At 40.4% G+C, this 17,074-nt stretch overlaps 2 protein-coding genes across 2 annotated transcripts; both read right to left on the bottom strand.

Annotated features, from left to right (window-relative positions):
• Positions 1-8,394: 8,394 nt before the first annotated feature.
• Positions 8,395-12,006, bottom strand: LOC110061018 (uncharacterized). Its single transcript, XM_089291572.1, has 2 exons — positions 11,983-12,006; positions 8,395-9,875 (listed from the first exon to the last, which is right to left on the bottom strand). The coding sequence occupies exons 1-2, from the start codon at positions 12,004-12,006 to the stop codon at positions 8,502-8,504; spliced, it is 1,398 nt and encodes a 465-aa protein (XP_089147698.1). The 3' UTR covers positions 8,395-8,501.
• Positions 12,007-12,668: 662 nt separating this feature from the next.
• Positions 12,669-16,510, bottom strand: LOC110061023 (uncharacterized). Its single transcript, XM_020767841.2, has 3 exons — positions 16,505-16,510; positions 16,186-16,288; positions 12,669-15,430 (listed from the first exon to the last, which is right to left on the bottom strand). The coding sequence occupies exons 1-3, from the start codon at positions 16,508-16,510 to the stop codon at positions 13,833-13,835; spliced, it is 1,707 nt and encodes a 568-aa protein (XP_020623500.2). The 3' UTR covers positions 12,669-13,832.
• Between the last annotated feature and the right edge of the window lie 564 nt (positions 16,511-17,074).

Here is a 17,074-nt window from a genome sequence, read left to right as displayed (position 1 = left end):
AAATAACGTCATTTTCTCAAAAATACCACACGGGTTGAAATTATAATAACAATTAGCACAGCAATTCGCATAAAGAATAACAGAAACTTTGGCTCATATATTCGTGCAATTTTTTACATTAATTGTTATAATAATTTCAACCCGTGCGGTATTTCCAAGACTTGGAACAAGGAAAATTAATGGCGGCCGTAAATTCTCGGAAATTAAGGTCCAAAAACCACGAGTTTTAATGCTCGTAGAAAATTGAAATTTGGCAAGATATCTAGGAAAGACCTAATGTGTGCGAAAATGTAAAGAAATGGATATCGAGAATTTCATCATAGTGGCACTTTAAAAAGTAAACAAAGGGGCTCGGAAATAATATCCGCTGTCACCTTGAGTAATTTGTTTAAAATGCGATCGAGACCGGCAGATTTATTAGTGACCAAGTTTTTGAGGAGATTCAACACATCACTCGGATTGATACAAGTTAATTGAAAAACGTATGAAGCTGGGGTTATGAAAAAGATTAAAAGCCTCGATAGTGCTTGACACCGCACCGGAGCAATTTAAAAACGCAACAATCACCGGTCGTTTTATATTTTTTGTTAACCGCGCGGCCATGGGCCGAGCGCGGTTCATGGTTTACCCGTGGTTTTTTTTTTTTCGACTTCGGTGCGAGCAGACCCAAGCTTGCACTCGGCCAAATTTTGAGTCACGCAACTTGTGATGTTTACTCGCCAAAAGCTGTTGAAACAATAAATCTCATCTTTCGCGGGAATAAATTAAAAACCCAGCGCTCGTCAAAAATGATATTTTTTCACCAGAAATTTAGCTCGGAACATATACATATTTATATTTGTTTGAATCGTCGATGAAATGACCTTTTCCGGATATTTTTTCCTTCGGGGTCAACCGAAACCTCAGATTACAAAATCACGCCGAACCCAAATGTTGCAAAAAAATCTCTTCAAAGCCCTGACTTCGAAGCGATATAACACTTCAGCGTTAATAGCTACCACACATCGGCAGGCAGTAAATCTATTCCTTAACAATCCAGCTTTATCGTGTTAAAATTTCAGCGAAATCGAACAAAACCAGAATTAATTAGAATTTTTTTGTGACCTCACTTCCCAGACTTGTCCTAACAAAGGAAGCAACGGTCGCCCATAGCAACCGAAAAACACCAACATAACAAAGCCGACGTTTCGGCCAAAAAACTCCACAATTATCGCCTGAGAGTTTAAACTTGAATGGGAACATCTTTTTCGAACCTTTTTCAACTGATTTAGACGAAAGACTGGCCTCGGCGGGCTACAAAAACGACAAAGAGAAAAAACAGAACAAGACAGCAGAACAAGCCGATAATATTTCATCGCGTGGCTTTCGACACGAAAACGAAAATACAGCTTACTTCTGGATAAATTCAGCCTTAGAAGCCAGCAACCGGTCCCAAATTACTTTCTGTATCCTTACAAATGTCCTGATTTCCATCTCCGAAAGATTTTGCCCCAATTTTGAGCAAATAAAGATTTCGCCGGCGGCGACCGCCATTACGGTGGCTTGCATACTAAATTAGCTAACTTAACAAAATTCTCCCGAGGGGGGGGATACGACAAATTTGGTGAGAATCAAAAGTAACGCCAATTTTCTGTCACGTTTTCAATCTGTGGTCACTGGAGTGACCAAAATCGATACATCGGTCGGGATAGGGTTTTTTATGACTTGTGTGACTACTTTGCTAGCCCTTTACTCGTGGAAAACACCAATTAAATTTAATCATGACTTTTAAGAAAGAAAGCTGTTGTTAATAGTGTTATTATTGTGTCGTTGATATCGTTCATGCCCATACATATCCCGAAGAAAGTTCTAGATTAAGACCATTAAGTCATCGGAGATTTGTCAACGGCTACCACTGATGGTGCAATAATACAGTTTGTGTTGATCAAGTGATGTGATGTCTACAGTAAGAAAAGAATCATCAATGACTGCTTTGGAATGTGCACTGCGTTCCGACGGTAGTGCTAAGCGAACAGTTAAATTTTAAAAGCGCGGTTATAAGATCTAACAGATCTTCTTGTTTTAGGAGATCTCGGCCAGGGAAATCACGTGGTTCTCCTGATCCTATCGTGTTCGAAAAGATCCGTTTTAAAATGTTTTCCGTCCACACGAAAATTCAAAGCCGGCGTTTTCAAATTCCTCTGATTTGAAGAGGGCCTTTTCGAAAAGCTCCGTTTTCGTGACGGATTACTCTGGACCGTAGGCCTAACCGTAAAAATAAGCTGTATTCGTATTTAAATTCCTCCGGCGTAATGTGGAAGAAGTCTGAAGCAAACCACGACGTCAATGGGCACTACCAAACAAAAGGTTTAATGACCAAAACAAAGGCTGTACAAGTGTGTTCAGTAAACCTTTGAACCTTTCATAGCCGTCCTCCACAAAATCACGACACAAAATGACCGCGAACGCGAACGATGAGTTGAACCGCTAATTTTTCGTACTTCCACCTAGAATTGAACGCGGTCATTACATAATTAGCCTGAGCGAGGTTATCGAGCCATCGGCATCCTGGTCAAAATCAATTTTACAAAGCGTTGTCCTCGGCGTCGCCTTCGTCATTGTTAAGATCCCTATATTTGCATCTCCGATGCTGAAAGGTCGATACACTTGTTTAACGTGGGGTCTGTCATCCTAAGTGGCTGCTTTGTGCATTGCTCATGTTTTATCCCAAGACCAAACAAACGCAGATGAGAGTATCGTGCAAAAAGCGTAAAAAATCACATAAATTTCAGCTCTTTGCCATGGTTCTTTTTAGTTCAGCGATAAAGTTGTCGAACGTTTCGGTAGGAAGTATTTCCCTCCTGCTGAAACAATCTCATTTACGTTACTTCGCCGATGCAATACCTCTTCATCTTCTCCATTACCACGGCAATCGTCTGCAGCTTCTTCTTCAGTATATAAGGCTTTAAGCACTTAAGAGCAGCTTCGCCTAAATATCAACTAGACTTGGAAATAGCGAAAAAATCGAATTTCTTCAAACTCGCCCAGAATGAAGCCCTACGGGCACTAGTTACAAAAATATCGTTTTAAGTTCGATAAATCAAAACTTATTTTTTTCCGCAATTTTTTCGTTTCGATGCCCCAAATCGGCCCAAATCCATCGAAAATGAGCGGCATATTCAGAGGCTCGTAAACTCAAAAGCAAAAATCTTCATTACAAACTGATTGCACGTCGTATTTGTACTTCCTTTCTTGTCTATTTAGAGCTAAATAGATCGTGATTTCATTTGCACTTAAATATTTGACGAATTGTTTAAGTTAACGACCCAAGACAGCTTTACAAGAGGTCTACATTTAGCCTATTTTCAAATGCTAAAAAGGCGCTCTGGTACACGGCTTTTCCCAAAACGACTAGTTTGGTCTGAAAGAGCATTGTTTCTTCTTCAAATTAGTGAAATAAAATTTCTGGGTAAATAAAATCGCGAGCGCTGAGATAGCGAACTAAATGCAGCACTTCATCCTGAAAACGTGACCTTTGACCCGAGGGTAACGAAACCGATTACTGCAAGAAAACCCGGAAGAAAAGCAAACGCTTCGTTATTTTGAAACAACTTCTAGTGATATCTCTCCGAAACCATGATTGCAAGAAACTATTTCCAGATATGAAATCTTGCAGGGTCAAAGACGGAGCTAAAGGGCGCATTTTGACACAATAACTTTGTTTGCTGAGAATTGAATTGCAGTCAATTCCAGTGAAATTTGCAAACTTGAAGTATGTTAGCCGATACTTACCTGAATATTTATATTAATAGAAGAGTCGTCTTCTTGGATTAACCTTCAAAAGAAGCTGGATCCAGATTTGGAAACCTCTAAAAGAAGAAATGTTTAATGTTCCGTGACCTGCCCGCTGCTATAAATTAGCTTAAATTCCATGCACATGCCGACCGCATGTTTGTCGTAAAACTCACTTAACTCCACTGACAGTTTCCATGGGTAACCCCAAAATAAACAATCCCCAAAAATGTAAAGTGAAATTGGCTGTCTTCATGAACAGTTAAAAGCTCGAGTCAAGTTCCATTACCCTTTAAAAGTGCTTGATTCTACTCTGTTCACTCAGTAGTTACTGTCACGTTCGAATACCGCGTAGTATCGGTCATGCCAAAACACTGCAGACCGTTCAGACTGAGTAAGTTTCCCATACAAAGTCTTGTACGCGTTTGTCTATTGAATCAAAAGTCAAATACTGCGCTTGTGCAGTCTGTGGGTAAATGACAAACTTTCAGATATATTTAACACTATTTTGTAACTAGACCCAAAAAAAGGAGTCACAATGAAAAGCCCAAACAAGTGTCTGCAGTCTGCACGGTCTGCACCGTTTTGGCGTGACCGATTCGCGGCATTCGAACGTGAGAGTAGTGAACAAAGTCGACGCAAACAAATAAAATCAAGCACTTTTTAAAGGTAATGGAACTTGACTCTAGCTTCTAACTGTTCATCAAGACAGCCAATTTCACTTTACATTTTTGGGGATTGTTTATTTTGGGGTTGCCCATGGAAACTGTCAGTGGAGTTCAGTTGATTTTACGACAAACATGCGGTTGGCATGTGCATGGAATCTATAGCATCGGGTAGGTCACGGAATATTACACATTTCTTCTTTTAGAGGTTTCCCAATCGGGGTCCAGCTTCTTTTGAAGGTTAATCCTAGAAGACGACTCTTCTATAAATATAAATATTCAGGTAAGTATCGGCTAACATACTTCAAGTTTGCAAATTTCACTGGAATTGACTGCAATTCAATTCTCAGCAAACAAAGTTATTGTGTCAAAATGCGCCCTTTAGCTCCATCTTTGACCCTGCAAGATTTCATATCTGGAAATAGTTTCTTGCAATCATGGTTTCGGAGAGATATCACTAGAAGTTGTTTCAAAATAACGAAGCGTTTGCTTTTCTTCCGGGTTTTCTTGCAGTAATCGGTTTCGTTACCCTCGGGTCAAAGGTCACGTTTTCAGGATGAAGTGCTGCATTTAGTTCGCTATCTCAGCGCTCGCGATTTTATTTACCCAGAAATTTTATTTCACTAATTTGAAGAAGAAACAATACTCTTTCAGACCAAACTAGTCGTTTTGGGAAAAGCCGTGTACCAGAGCGCCTTTTTAGCATTTGAAAATAGGCTAAATGTAGACCTCTTGTAAAGCTGTCTTGGGTCGTTAACTTAAACAATTCGTCAAATATTTAAGTGCAAATGAAATCACGATCTATTTAGCTCTAAATAGACAAGAAAGGAAGTACAAATACGACGTGCAATCAGTTTGTAATGAAGATCTTTGCTTTTGAGTTTACGAGCCTCTGAATATGCCGCTCATTTTCGATGGATTTGGGCCGATTTGGGGCATCGAAACGAAAAAATTGCGGAAAAAAATAAGTTTTGATTTATCGAACTTAAAACGATATTTTTGTAACTAGTGCCCGTAGGGCTTCATTCTGGGCGAGTTTGAAGAAATTCGATTTTTTCGCTATTTCCAAGTCTAGTTGATATTTAGGCGAAGCTGCTCATAAAGGCGATCCGCATCAATAACGTCCTTGAACATGGTGAGTTGATACTCGGGGCTTTCCCGCTGCAAAACCACGTAATTATTACAGTATTTCTCTTCCCGTAGCTTCCAGTTCTCGGGGATCTCGCTACTTAATCGACCTCAAATCCAAATGTTGCGGAGGCAAGGTGTAAAAACATTGAAAGTGGTGATGCGTTAGGCCCAGTTCAGACGCCGAACTTTTCATGAGCCGAACTTAATTCGAATTTGGACCGACCCAAATTGTCAAAAGTACGCCTGTTGATTCAGACGTCGAACATAATTCACCGAACTTAATTTAGTTTGAACCGAAACACATCGAAAGGTCAGAGGTTTTCAGGCAAGGTGTATGCATTAGGTTCGGCTCATGAAAAGTTCGACGTCTGAATCGAAGCCGTTCCAAAGCCGAAATTCCCGGCTGAGCTAGGCGGGAAGAACGCCTGAGCCGTTCCAAATTCAAATAGTCGTTCTTAACTGATTCAGACGCCGAACTTTTCATGTACTTAATTCAACGTATTAGGTTAGGCTCATGAAAAGTTCGGCGTCTGAACTGGGCCTTAGGCGGCAAAGCACCGGAAGTTGTTTTCGCTCGTAGGCATTCGTAGACGGCACACGTTGTCGATTAATTTGAACTACCCTTTCGCTGCAACATGTACTATTAGATAGCACAGAGAACCTTAAACCTCATTAATCAAGGCTCGGATCTGGCTACTGTAACTCAAGATACACAGGGTGAACGCGTATTTAAATATATAACTGTATGTATAGCATAAATTACAAAGCCGTTACAGAACATAAGCCTGCATATAAAGAATGTTAGGCAAATTAGCATATTATAGCCTCAAATTGAGGTATGTCCGCCATTTTGAATAATCAAATCCCGCCGGTGTCAGAAACTCGTTTGTCCAGTTTGGCTATGACGTCAGTGCTTTCTCATTGGCTCACAGCCAAGCCTTTTGTTCTTTTGCTTTATAAGTGCGACTCCACCCGGATGGTTGGGCGGCTAGTTCAACAACAGCTCCTGCATATATAATCGAGTATTCTTCCTCAACCATACCCCTAAATATCCCCCCAATATCCCCTCACAGCCTGCAATCCATTAATCCCCTGCATATACTTGCACAGTTCACCTCTCATTAATCCCCCACGTATGCCTACACATCCTGCATCTCATTAATCCCCTACATATACCTACACAGCCTACATCTCCTTAATCCCCCACATATACCTACAAAACATACATCTCAGTATTCCCCCACATGTACCTACACAGCATACAGCTCATTAATCCCCCACATATACCTACACATCTTACATCTCATTAATCCCCTACATATACCTACACAGCATACAGCTCATTAATTCCCCATGACGACGCTTTTAAAGTCGAGAAAGTAAAATTGGCGATACTTCTTTTTACGTGACGCGTGATCGGTGAAAAAAATTCTTCGTGATGCGTGATTTAATACAAAAATTCAGCGCGATGAGTGATTGGTACCCCACCTTTGCTACCATCATAGAAGATAAATTCTTACCTCCTCCACAGGCTTTTTCTTCTTTTTCTTTGCGAAAAGGGCGATTGAGAGACTGGGAGTTAACAATAGGGCGCGAGCGGGAGCTGGTAGCGAGTGAGGAGGCGAGCGCAGGGAGCTCCTCCCCATGATTCCCTGCGCCCCTCCTCACTAGTTAAGATGATTTCCGTAGAACATTCGAGCAATAATGGCAAAAAATTAAGTTACCAAAAAAACCTCATGGCATGGTAATATTTTGAATACAGTTAAAAAGAACTTATCGAGCCTTAAGCCCTCAAGCTGACCCCGTGAGTGAAAATTAGACTTGAAGTTATCGATGATTTCAATAAAACAGACGTTTCGCGTTTGTTAAAACACAATAACACACGCTTTAAGCATTCTTACAAGGTTTGATATTGACTTTATCGAGAATAATGCTTGACAATTTTATCGCGGGGTCACCTAGGGCAATGAACAAAAGTAAGTTGTTTTAAATAGTATTCCCAAAGTTACCGTACTGTGGGTAGATTTTTAGTAAATAATTTTTGCAGCCATTGCTCGAACTTTGAGCGGAATCCATCTTAATCATTATATTTTTTACTATCACGCGGGCGACTGGGGACGAGGCGGGATAACGAACTCTGTTGTAAGAACATCTACAGCAGTTTTCTGGTCACGTGAAGTACTGACCTCATTCCGAAACGCGCCTATCGCAATATTAGCCCGACTACTTTTGAAACGCGAGAATTCCTGCAGATATGAAGCCCCTGTGGAAATGGACCCAGCCGAAAATGAGCTCCACCGAAAAGAGCCTTTTGACAAGGAAAAACCTAGGGTAGATTATAATTATGGAAATTTAATGGTATGTATCAAAAATGTTTATGGTTAACTTTAGTGATACGTTTGCCTTAGGAGGCTAACTAACCATTGCTACGGGAAACGATTTTTCTTTCTTTATTTTTTTTTTCCTTTTGCAGTGTTTGGCATGTTTATTTAAACGTCGTAAGAAAAGTCTTGAAACAACACCTTGGAGTAATGAGAAATCTATTGATAAATACCTACGGCTTAATCAACATTATGTTAGCCTGGCACATAGCAAATGAAAAGCTTCTTTCAAGAAACTTGAAAAAACATGCTGGACTACGAAGGAGCCTGGGAACAAATACATAATGATTTGACGTGAACTTTGCGTGCTTCAGATAAGGAATCGAAATTCCCTTAATCCCAATTTCTCTCTATAGGTACATTAAATTACACAAGCGTTTGTTAACTTGAAAATTTTTTTCCAAGGAAAGTCTTGAAACAGCGCGATAAACTAAGGAGGAGACCGATATACATGCTGAACACAAGATTTCACCTGAGCTTTGCGTGTTTAAGAAAAGGAATCGAAGACACAAATGTTTGTTAACTTCAAAAAAAGCGTCCTGATGTGCTTATATCACACGTCTTCCTGTGCTTGGTAAACTTCAATCTTCGCCTCATGTAGATCTGTTAACATGTTATGATCACTGTCACCCACATTTGTTGGTACAGGCACTTCATTTTTGCCTTGACTTTTCGCGGAAGCTTTCTTTGAATACAACCGACTAAACATGCTTACTTTCCTTTCTTGTTTCCTTCCTGTCGCTGTTCCAACCTTGTTCGCATTACTGGAAATGTTCAAGTCGTCCAATTCGCACTCCCCTTTCGCTTCACAATCAGTTTTTCTCTTTAAACTTTTTCGTTTGGCGCTAACTGTGAAGACCAGAATTCCAGACGAAACTTCACTGACGAGAAAGCAAGTTTGCACTGTCCACCAAGACCAGGCGTCGACAAATTTCGCGTCAGAATAAACTCCAAACACACTTACACTGGCGTAGATAAACATCGCACAGAGGACGAAATTGTTCAAGCCCGATGCGAAGATGAGACGGATGTAAAGGACTTCGTGTTTGCTTTTGATCTCCTTGTGACCAAAGAGTTTTTGATCAAGTTTGTACCCGAGAACAAAATACCCCACACCAAGAATTGCACCCCAAATTATAAAGAACCATTGGCAAAGCACTAGCATGGCCTTTGCTCTAACAAACTCCGACACGACAAAATCAGTCACCAGGACTAAAATAAAGTGCACGATTATAATAGTAAGGACGAAGCTAAGCTTTTGCATCTTGGGAGGAGCGAGAGATATTTTGGCAGTTTCGACTAGGGCGAGAATCACGAGACAGTCTGCCGACGTAAGACAGGGGCTCGCTAAGGACCATAGGACGCGCATAACTAATACGTTGTGTATGATGTCTCCTTGGTGATATGGATCTGTAAACAACACAAACGCCCGAGTGAAGCCCAGAATCAACATAACAACGTTCAGACAAAATCCCAGGTACTTTTGGTTCAGCCCTACATAGAGCTCATGCCCAATAAAGTAAGTGGCGTAAACAGCAAAACCCAAGAAAATCAGCGCGAATAAATATACATGAAACTCCCAAGCTGCTCCCCATACCCCAAACGCCTTCGACCATTCTGGACCGGGCTCGGGCCATGCCTCTGCTGTAGCTTCCGGTTCGACTGCAGGATTTTCAGCCTTGTCCCCAGATAAAAGAAATGGTGATGGTGGGAAAGTAAGCCTTTCAAGAAGCCGGGCTGCCTTTCCTGAATCATTCAATTTTGCATGCTTGCCAGCGTCCTTGAACAAATGGTTTTCTTCTGTAGTAATGTTTTTCTTTCCTTGATCAGTTGCTGGGTTTATATTACCATTGCCTTCAGCGTCTCGTCTTCCAGAGAGTGTTTTGGAGACCTTTCCTTGACTGATAGCAACCAACAGCAAGAGAGCCTGAAATTCAAGTAATGATTTTTATCTTTAATATTCCTTACAGTATGCTAAGCCAGTGGCAAAGGGTCATGTTGCAGCTTTCGTAAGGTCTCACATAAATGGCTCTAAACCCTTCGAGAGGACAATAGAACAAACAACAGAAACAATGTCCCGTAGCCCCAAAACAATAACAGCTGTAGACTATGACGACAAATAGAATTACAAGCTTAAGAGAGCAGCTACACTACCGGCGACAAAACATGCAGTCAGCTCAATCCTATTCGTGTCCTTAGGCACATAAGGCCATGAACATGTAATATAGAACTTTTCTCAATACGTGAAATTTTTACAAATATTTGAATAGGTGAGGGCAAGGTTTAAACGTGTTATTACATTAATTTTAGAAAACGGGCGGAAAAAGTATCATTTGCAAAAGCACAGATTTTTGCAGTTGAAAATTTAAACCATCCGGCAGCATTGTTAAAATTCATAAGGCAATGCCAAAAGTTTTTAATTATATTTTGCGTGAGCTTCTACTCTTACAATGAATAAAGTCTAAATCTTCTTATTTTGTTGGTTACTTTATTTAAACGCTCCATTAAATTAGCTTGAAGTTGGCACAGTAAACTACCAAGCATCTAGCCACTATTTACAATTATAAAATAATTGAGATACTACACGCGCTTTTATTGGTCGAAAGGTGTGTTTAGATGGGAGTATGTAAACACGGTTGTGACATTTTACATTTGCGCGTATTCTTGAGAAATATTTTGTAAAAGCAATAGAGCACTTTTTCCGTGTTTACATAGCCTCCTCTAAACACTTGGGGAGGTTGGGAGAATTCTCGAAGGTTATGCAAACCCTCAACTGCGCCTCGGGTTTGCATCCACATTTGGGTCTCGAATTCTTCGAATCCCCCTCGTGTTTAGATGAGGCTATGTAAACTCAGAAGAGCTCTATTGCTTAAATGTAAATCCTCTCTTAAAAAAAATGAATAATTCTCACCATCAAACCAACCCATTTTTGGCTTATTTTCATTCCTGATAATTCACGTCGTTGCTTGAACACACCAACACTTAAACATATTTGCATTCAACAGAAAGAAACCAGCAGTAAGGGATAACAACTAAAGCGAACAAATTTAGTTAACGTCAAGATTTTGACGTCATAAAAAGTAATTGAATTCTAATTTCGTTCGTTCAGGATCGTCGCATATCCCTTTTAAAAGATTTTAAAAAATCTTTTTCAAAACAATACAATACTTTGGCGAACGTTGTATATCCGCAAGTAAACTTTTCCTTTGCGAAGAAGCAGTCGAAACATTGTTGATATGATTTAATCAGAAAAATTTGCACGAGCTCACTCGATTACTGAAGATTCGCTGGGTATATTCCTTAGCAACTGCTGACGAAGATAATTGCGGACTCGGGTAAGATTCTCGGCAAATTTTGTCGCCCATTTCCCTGTCAAAAATGCCTGGAATGACCTTAATCGTCGTCCCGTACGTTACCACAAAATTAAAAATGGAATATTGTGACTTTTATAGGAATTAAAGTACAAATATACCCGACCGTGGGTAAGGTATAAAAGCTGCTTGAGTTCTATAGCCATTCTTTTAGCATCCTATCTTATTCGAATGTCTTTTGGTGATTAATTCGTACGGAAATTGTTAAAAAAGGTAAATACATCTATATTTACATCTACCATTTCATCACGTAGGATGCTAGTGCCAAACAACTGGAACCAATTGCTGGATTTTACTGCCGGATGTCAGCAAAATAAAAATCATAACCATTCAAACGCAATAAATAAAGACAAGAATCTGGGATAAGATAAGTGATTGATATAAAAACAGTCTCTCCAAGATTTAAGTCTGTGCGGATTTTCATTCACACGTTGTTGGGAGAAGTGTTTCACCCAGATTTATAGCGCTTTGTATGGAGACGCCATGTTAATGTCCATCCAGATGGGCATCAACATGGCGGCCGTAAAGTAACAAAAACATCTGTCATTGAGTTTTGCTACTGAAACGAAAAGTTATTTATTACTCATTGAAATTTATACTTCTTCTAGGGTAAGAAATTTTCAGTTAGCAAAAACTTCTGCGACAACTCATCTTTTGACCTACTCGAGAGCCTTCTCGGGCCGCCATTTTAATGTCACACAACGCGCGCAAAAGCTTGGAAATTCAAACGTGCTCTATAACAAAACGAACGACCCTGTCGGTCGAGCTAAAACGTTGTAAAACGTCAAGTTCTTTCGGGGTCTTATGGAACTAAAACCTGAGAAGGATAGGTAATTTTTGATTTTGAAAAACGACTACGTCACATGAACAAATCCAGCAACGGTTTGTGCACATCCTCGGCTTAGTTTCCTCTCAGTGATGCTAACAAGAAGGAAGCCAGCAATAAATGATCATGACTATCTTACAAATGACAATAACTGTGCTACAGTAAATCTTTTACAAAAAGGTAAACCAACTTTATTTATACACTGTTTGGCTAAAGGCTTTGGGGCCGTGCATATAGAATACAAAAAATAACCAAAAAATAATAGTATATTTAAGAATATCGACCCAGTGGCAAGAGGCAGTGAGTGACCGGTTAGCTATTTACAATGCAAAGAGTGGAGTAGTTGAAATCGAGAGCACCGAACACACAACCTCTTAATGCCAGGAGGGTAATGGCCAAATCCCTCCTTGAGGTGCGCCTTGTATTCGTTCTCTTGGACTGGGCCGGGTTGTTTGAGAGCCGGTTAACGCTGCCCCAGCATTAAAACGTTAACCGAAGTATTTATTTTTCTTATATAATAATGTTTTTCACTGCTTATTTTTTGTTTACACTTTAAGATTATTTAAGTTCAAAACTGAAGAACGAGCAGTATAAACAAAAAACCTCGCCGCAAAGTTACAAAACTCAAATCAAACTAATTCTCGCTAATCCTGAGCTAGCTTAATCGGGCTTTCAACAACCCTGCCCTGTATTTTACATTGATGAAGACAACTACTATGATTCCCTGCAGGCGCGTCTCGAAGAGGGAATTGGCAATTTTCGACAATTTGAACCCACACTACTTCTGATAACATCTTAAAAGTCCAGGACCCTAACCTCTAGACTATGCCGTCTTGTGCCTTGACAAGATGCGAAGAAAAGCGAAACAAGTGATCAGAGTCCCTGAATGAATATCTGTAAAAGCTATTCGCATTTTCTTTGTTTTTGTCTTACTAAAATACGCGATTGGCTAGAAAAAATCGCCCCACTTTGTCATCCAATCAGAAGTAAAACCAAAACCAATTGTGACTCACTCGCACACGTTTTCCCGCGCTCTGTGTTGGCCACATGTGTTATAATTGGCTCATTAAATAACAATTGCCTGCCTACGTCCTTTTTGATTGGCTAGAGTGATTACTTTGGCTTTGGGCCTACGACACCGGCTCAGTGCGTCGACTGTTATTCGTATTCACATCACTTAAAATGGAAAACCACGTTCTATTCTTTAGCGTGTCTATAAAATCTGCGCCATTTTGATTAAACTATACTTAATACAGGGAGATGGTCAAGAAACCTGGCAAAGTTCTCTGTTGTATGTTTTTGTTGGCTATTTTCGGGTTTGACACTGCACAAAACCTGGCAAAATATAAAAGGTAGTTATGTACGCTCATACAACTAGCCAATAGAAGCATTGCAATTACGCAATTCATACATAGTCAATGACCACGAAACAAAAGATGTGCAGGCTCAGGGACCTTCCAACGTAAATCTTAGGACTGTTTGCTTCTTTGATTTTCATCGGGCCATTCCCTCTATTAACTATGATCAAACATATAAAGAAGTCAAATGCAGCCATACTGTACTGTTGCTGGCGCTGTGGTCATTTTAAAACATGAGAGAGAGAAGTTACACATTCCTTTAAGGGAGTTTCGTCAGGGACAGCTCATTTTGAAAACTTGCTCAACACCGAAAACCCGTTGATTCTCCGCTAAATTATGTCAAAGTCTGTTTCATTGGGTAGCGTATTTGTGGACCATTTGCCCAAATTCTTGTCAGAGTTCTGGCTTTTCATCTCTGGTTCTTCTTCAAATTTACCAGCATTGAACTCTGAACTTTTCCCTCCGGGAGAAAACTCTATTTTTGTTTTCTTGGCCTCGTGAAGGGCTGTAAACATGCTTGATCTTCTAGATGTATGTTTCAGTCTTCTAAATTCAAGCTCTACGTATTCGCTTTGTTCTGCGTCTTCGCTATCAAGTGAATCGTCTAATTCGTTGCCATGGCAATGTAGCTCTGTCGCTCCCGGCAGATGTATAATGGAGCACATTGTCTTGGTCTCTACCCAGCATTCCCCATTGGAAGTTATCCGGGGAACTGGGTTCGTTCCATGCAAATCTCCTCCAGTGGCTTGCACTAAAGCCATTTCACGGAGGGCAGTGAACAAGCTTATCACACTGCCGTTCTCATCTCTGGAGACTCTCTTTCTACGCTTGAAGCACTTGGCAAGTCTTCCCGTCGCGAATTTGGACGAACTGTTTTCCTCTGTGGAAATTGACTCCAAACATTTCTCCCCCGTCACCTGGGCAACGGCGTTCTTAACCCGGGTTCGTTTGGCACTTACTGTGAATATTAAAACGCATGCTAAGATCTCACTGAAACGTGATAGAGTCTGTAAGGCCCACCACGACCAGGCATCAACGTATTGCACGTCTGAATAAACACTAAACACGCCAAACGCCGAGTAAACAATAATTCCACACAGGAAGTAGTTTGCCACGCCCGAAGCGTAAATGAGATAGATGTAAATTTTGTCTGCTTTCTCTTTCGGCTTTTTATGGCTGAAAAGCTGTTTATCCAATTTGTACCCCAGAATGAAGTTTAAAGTTCCAAGAACAGTACCCCACGTGGCAAAGAACACCTGACAGAATAGCAACATCGCTTTGGCTTCAACGTACTCAGAGACGACGCAATCCGTAGTTATAACAAGCGTGAAATGCAAGCATATAACGATTAAATTAACGCTTAATTTCTGGAGCTTAGGTGGCGCAATGGAGATTTTCGCGGTTTCAATCAGAGCTAATATCATCAAGCAGTCAGATGCTGTCAAGCATGGACCAGCAAGGGACCAAATGACGCGCATCGCGGCAGTATTGTGAATTATGCCCCCTTGGTGGTATGGGTCCAGGTACAAGACAAAGGCCCTTGTGAATCCGAAAAGGGCCACTAAGATATTTAGGTTTACACTCAAGTACTTTCCTTTTAGCCCGTCATAAATGTTGGCAATGACGAAATACCCAGCGTAGAAGCCTATGCAGAGACAAACGGAGGCAAAAAGATACACGTGTAGTTCCCAGGCCCATTTCCAAATGCCATATGCCTCTTCCCAACGAGGTCCAGGCTCGGGCCAGTTTTCAGGGGTGGGCTCGGTTTCTCGTATGCCGTTCCATTTGTGCTCGGGTACTGAGTAGGGTTCTGTGGCGGGGTAATGTGTACTCTTTGGTTCTCCCTCGGCTTTCGATTCACTTTCATGTTCCGATTCAGGTTCGGCCCTCGGCTTCCTCTGAGTTCGCTCTCTCAAGGAATGGGTATCTGGAAAAGAAATGAAAGTCTATTTCTCATCACAATTTGTTGTTGTGACGCGAAGCTGAACTGTTATGTCCCACGAGCGCGTCAGGTGTAATCTTACGCAATCTTCACAAGCTTTTTTCGTTGTTTTTTTTTTTTTTTTTTCCTTTTTTTCTTTTTTTCTTTTTTTTAATTTCCATGAACCTACATTCTCTGATGATACTTGCCTTTGTTTATTATAAGCCATCTAACGACATTCTAAAGTTAAATCTTGAATTCTAAGCGTGCTCGCCACGTTGAACCTGAATAAAGGGTTGTTTGACTGACTGACTAACTAACTGACTGACTAACAGACTGACAGACTGACTTATCGATTGGTTAATTGATTGATTGACTGACTGACTGACTGACTGACTGATTGATTGATTGATTGATTGATTGATTGATTGATTGGTTGGTTGGTTGATTGATTGATTGATTGATTGGTCTTGCAAAGATATAAATTAGCTAACTGTAGTCTCATTAACTGGATGTGTATTAGAAGATTTGCCCTCAGCCCTCTTTCAGCTCCCTGCGGCTTTCTGGGCATACACATTTGTCCGATCCTGGGAACTGGAGGTAACTAAGAATATTTCTAGTTGCTACAAAAAAAAAAGGCAACAACTATAATCTTCTCTCCCCTATGCGGAACTAATGCGGCAGCCAAGACACCATACACCTCGGTTTATTCGAACATATAACGGTTGGGTATGAAATATAGTAGTTAATGTGACACAAACCTCTAACCAGTGAAGTTTGAAACCCCTCCTTAAAGCGAATCGCAGATGGAAAATGTGTGACTCCAGTTGGTCTGGGTTCGACGTTCCAGCAAACAAATAAAATCTAAAGCAAGCGACAAACAAAAGCAGTGTAGAAAAAATCTAAACAAGCAAAGTCAAGATATGTTTGAAAACTGTTTTTTTCTTCTGAAAAGTACCAAATCATTTTAGACAGATCATGGTCTCTTGTTTTAGATCAAAAGAAACCTCTGAGGAATTAGTCCTCTTGTCAGGAAGGCTGCAACATTAAAACTTTCAATTCAAATTTGTTCGAACAAACTGTCATGCTCCGTCTAGCAAACCGTCAATCGATATTGGAACATTGCGCCCTTCGGCATTACAGGGTTCCGGTCAAAACAACCATGATCAAGACTGTTAATCTGATATTTATTCTTAAGACAAGTTTTCATTTCCAACGATATTACACGAAGTAACTCCATAGACCAGCTATGTTGTTGCCGGTCTTTGAATTATATTAAAACGATTCGAGTTTCGTAGTCGTTGTTAAAGTCATCAAGAAGTGAAGTCAATAAATGAAGTAAAGTCAACGCATATGAACTCAGTTAAATGATCTTTCTCTCCACGACTTCTCGTAGCTCAGTGGATAGAGCGCCCGCCGGGTTTTCGGGAGGTCATGGGTTCGATTCTTTGTCGGTCCCACGCTCGTGTCATGTTGATCAATTCACCTTTCACATAAAGTCAATAAAGTTGTGAAAAACAGGAAGAGATCAGAGTGCAGTACATTAGCATATGGAACAGAATTTCATTGTTCGCAAAGCTTATTTTATCGTTATCGAAACAAAAGACTCCGTCAAAAATTTCCGTTCAGAAACAAAGTTACACAAGACGA

The sequence above is a fragment of the Orbicella faveolata genome, unplaced genomic scaffold (assembly GCF_042242905.1).
Source record: "Orbicella faveolata isolate gen_17 unplaced genomic scaffold, um_ofav_v1 contig_24, whole genome shotgun sequence".
NCBI lineage: Eukaryota > Metazoa > Cnidaria > Anthozoa > Scleractinia > Merulinidae > Orbicella > Orbicella faveolata.
The sequence above is the reverse complement of the archived record's forward strand: the minus strand, read 5'-3'. Positions and strand labels throughout refer to the sequence as shown.

Bases quoted from the DNA above. Each gene is read 5' to 3' on its own strand.
- LOC110061018 (XM_089291572.1), bottom strand. From the start codon at position 12,006: ATGGCGGCCCGAGAAGGCTCTCGA. The intron at 9,876-11,982 runs GTAGGTCAAAAG...CTTGAATTTCAG, and splicing joins CGGCCCGAGAAGGCTCTCGA to GCTCTCTTGCTGTTGGTTGC.
- LOC110061023 (XM_020767841.2), bottom strand. The intron at 15,431-16,185 runs GTTTGTGTCACA...TTTCTTTTCCAG, and splicing joins TCAAACTTCACTGGTTAGAG to ATACCCATTCCTTGAGAGAG.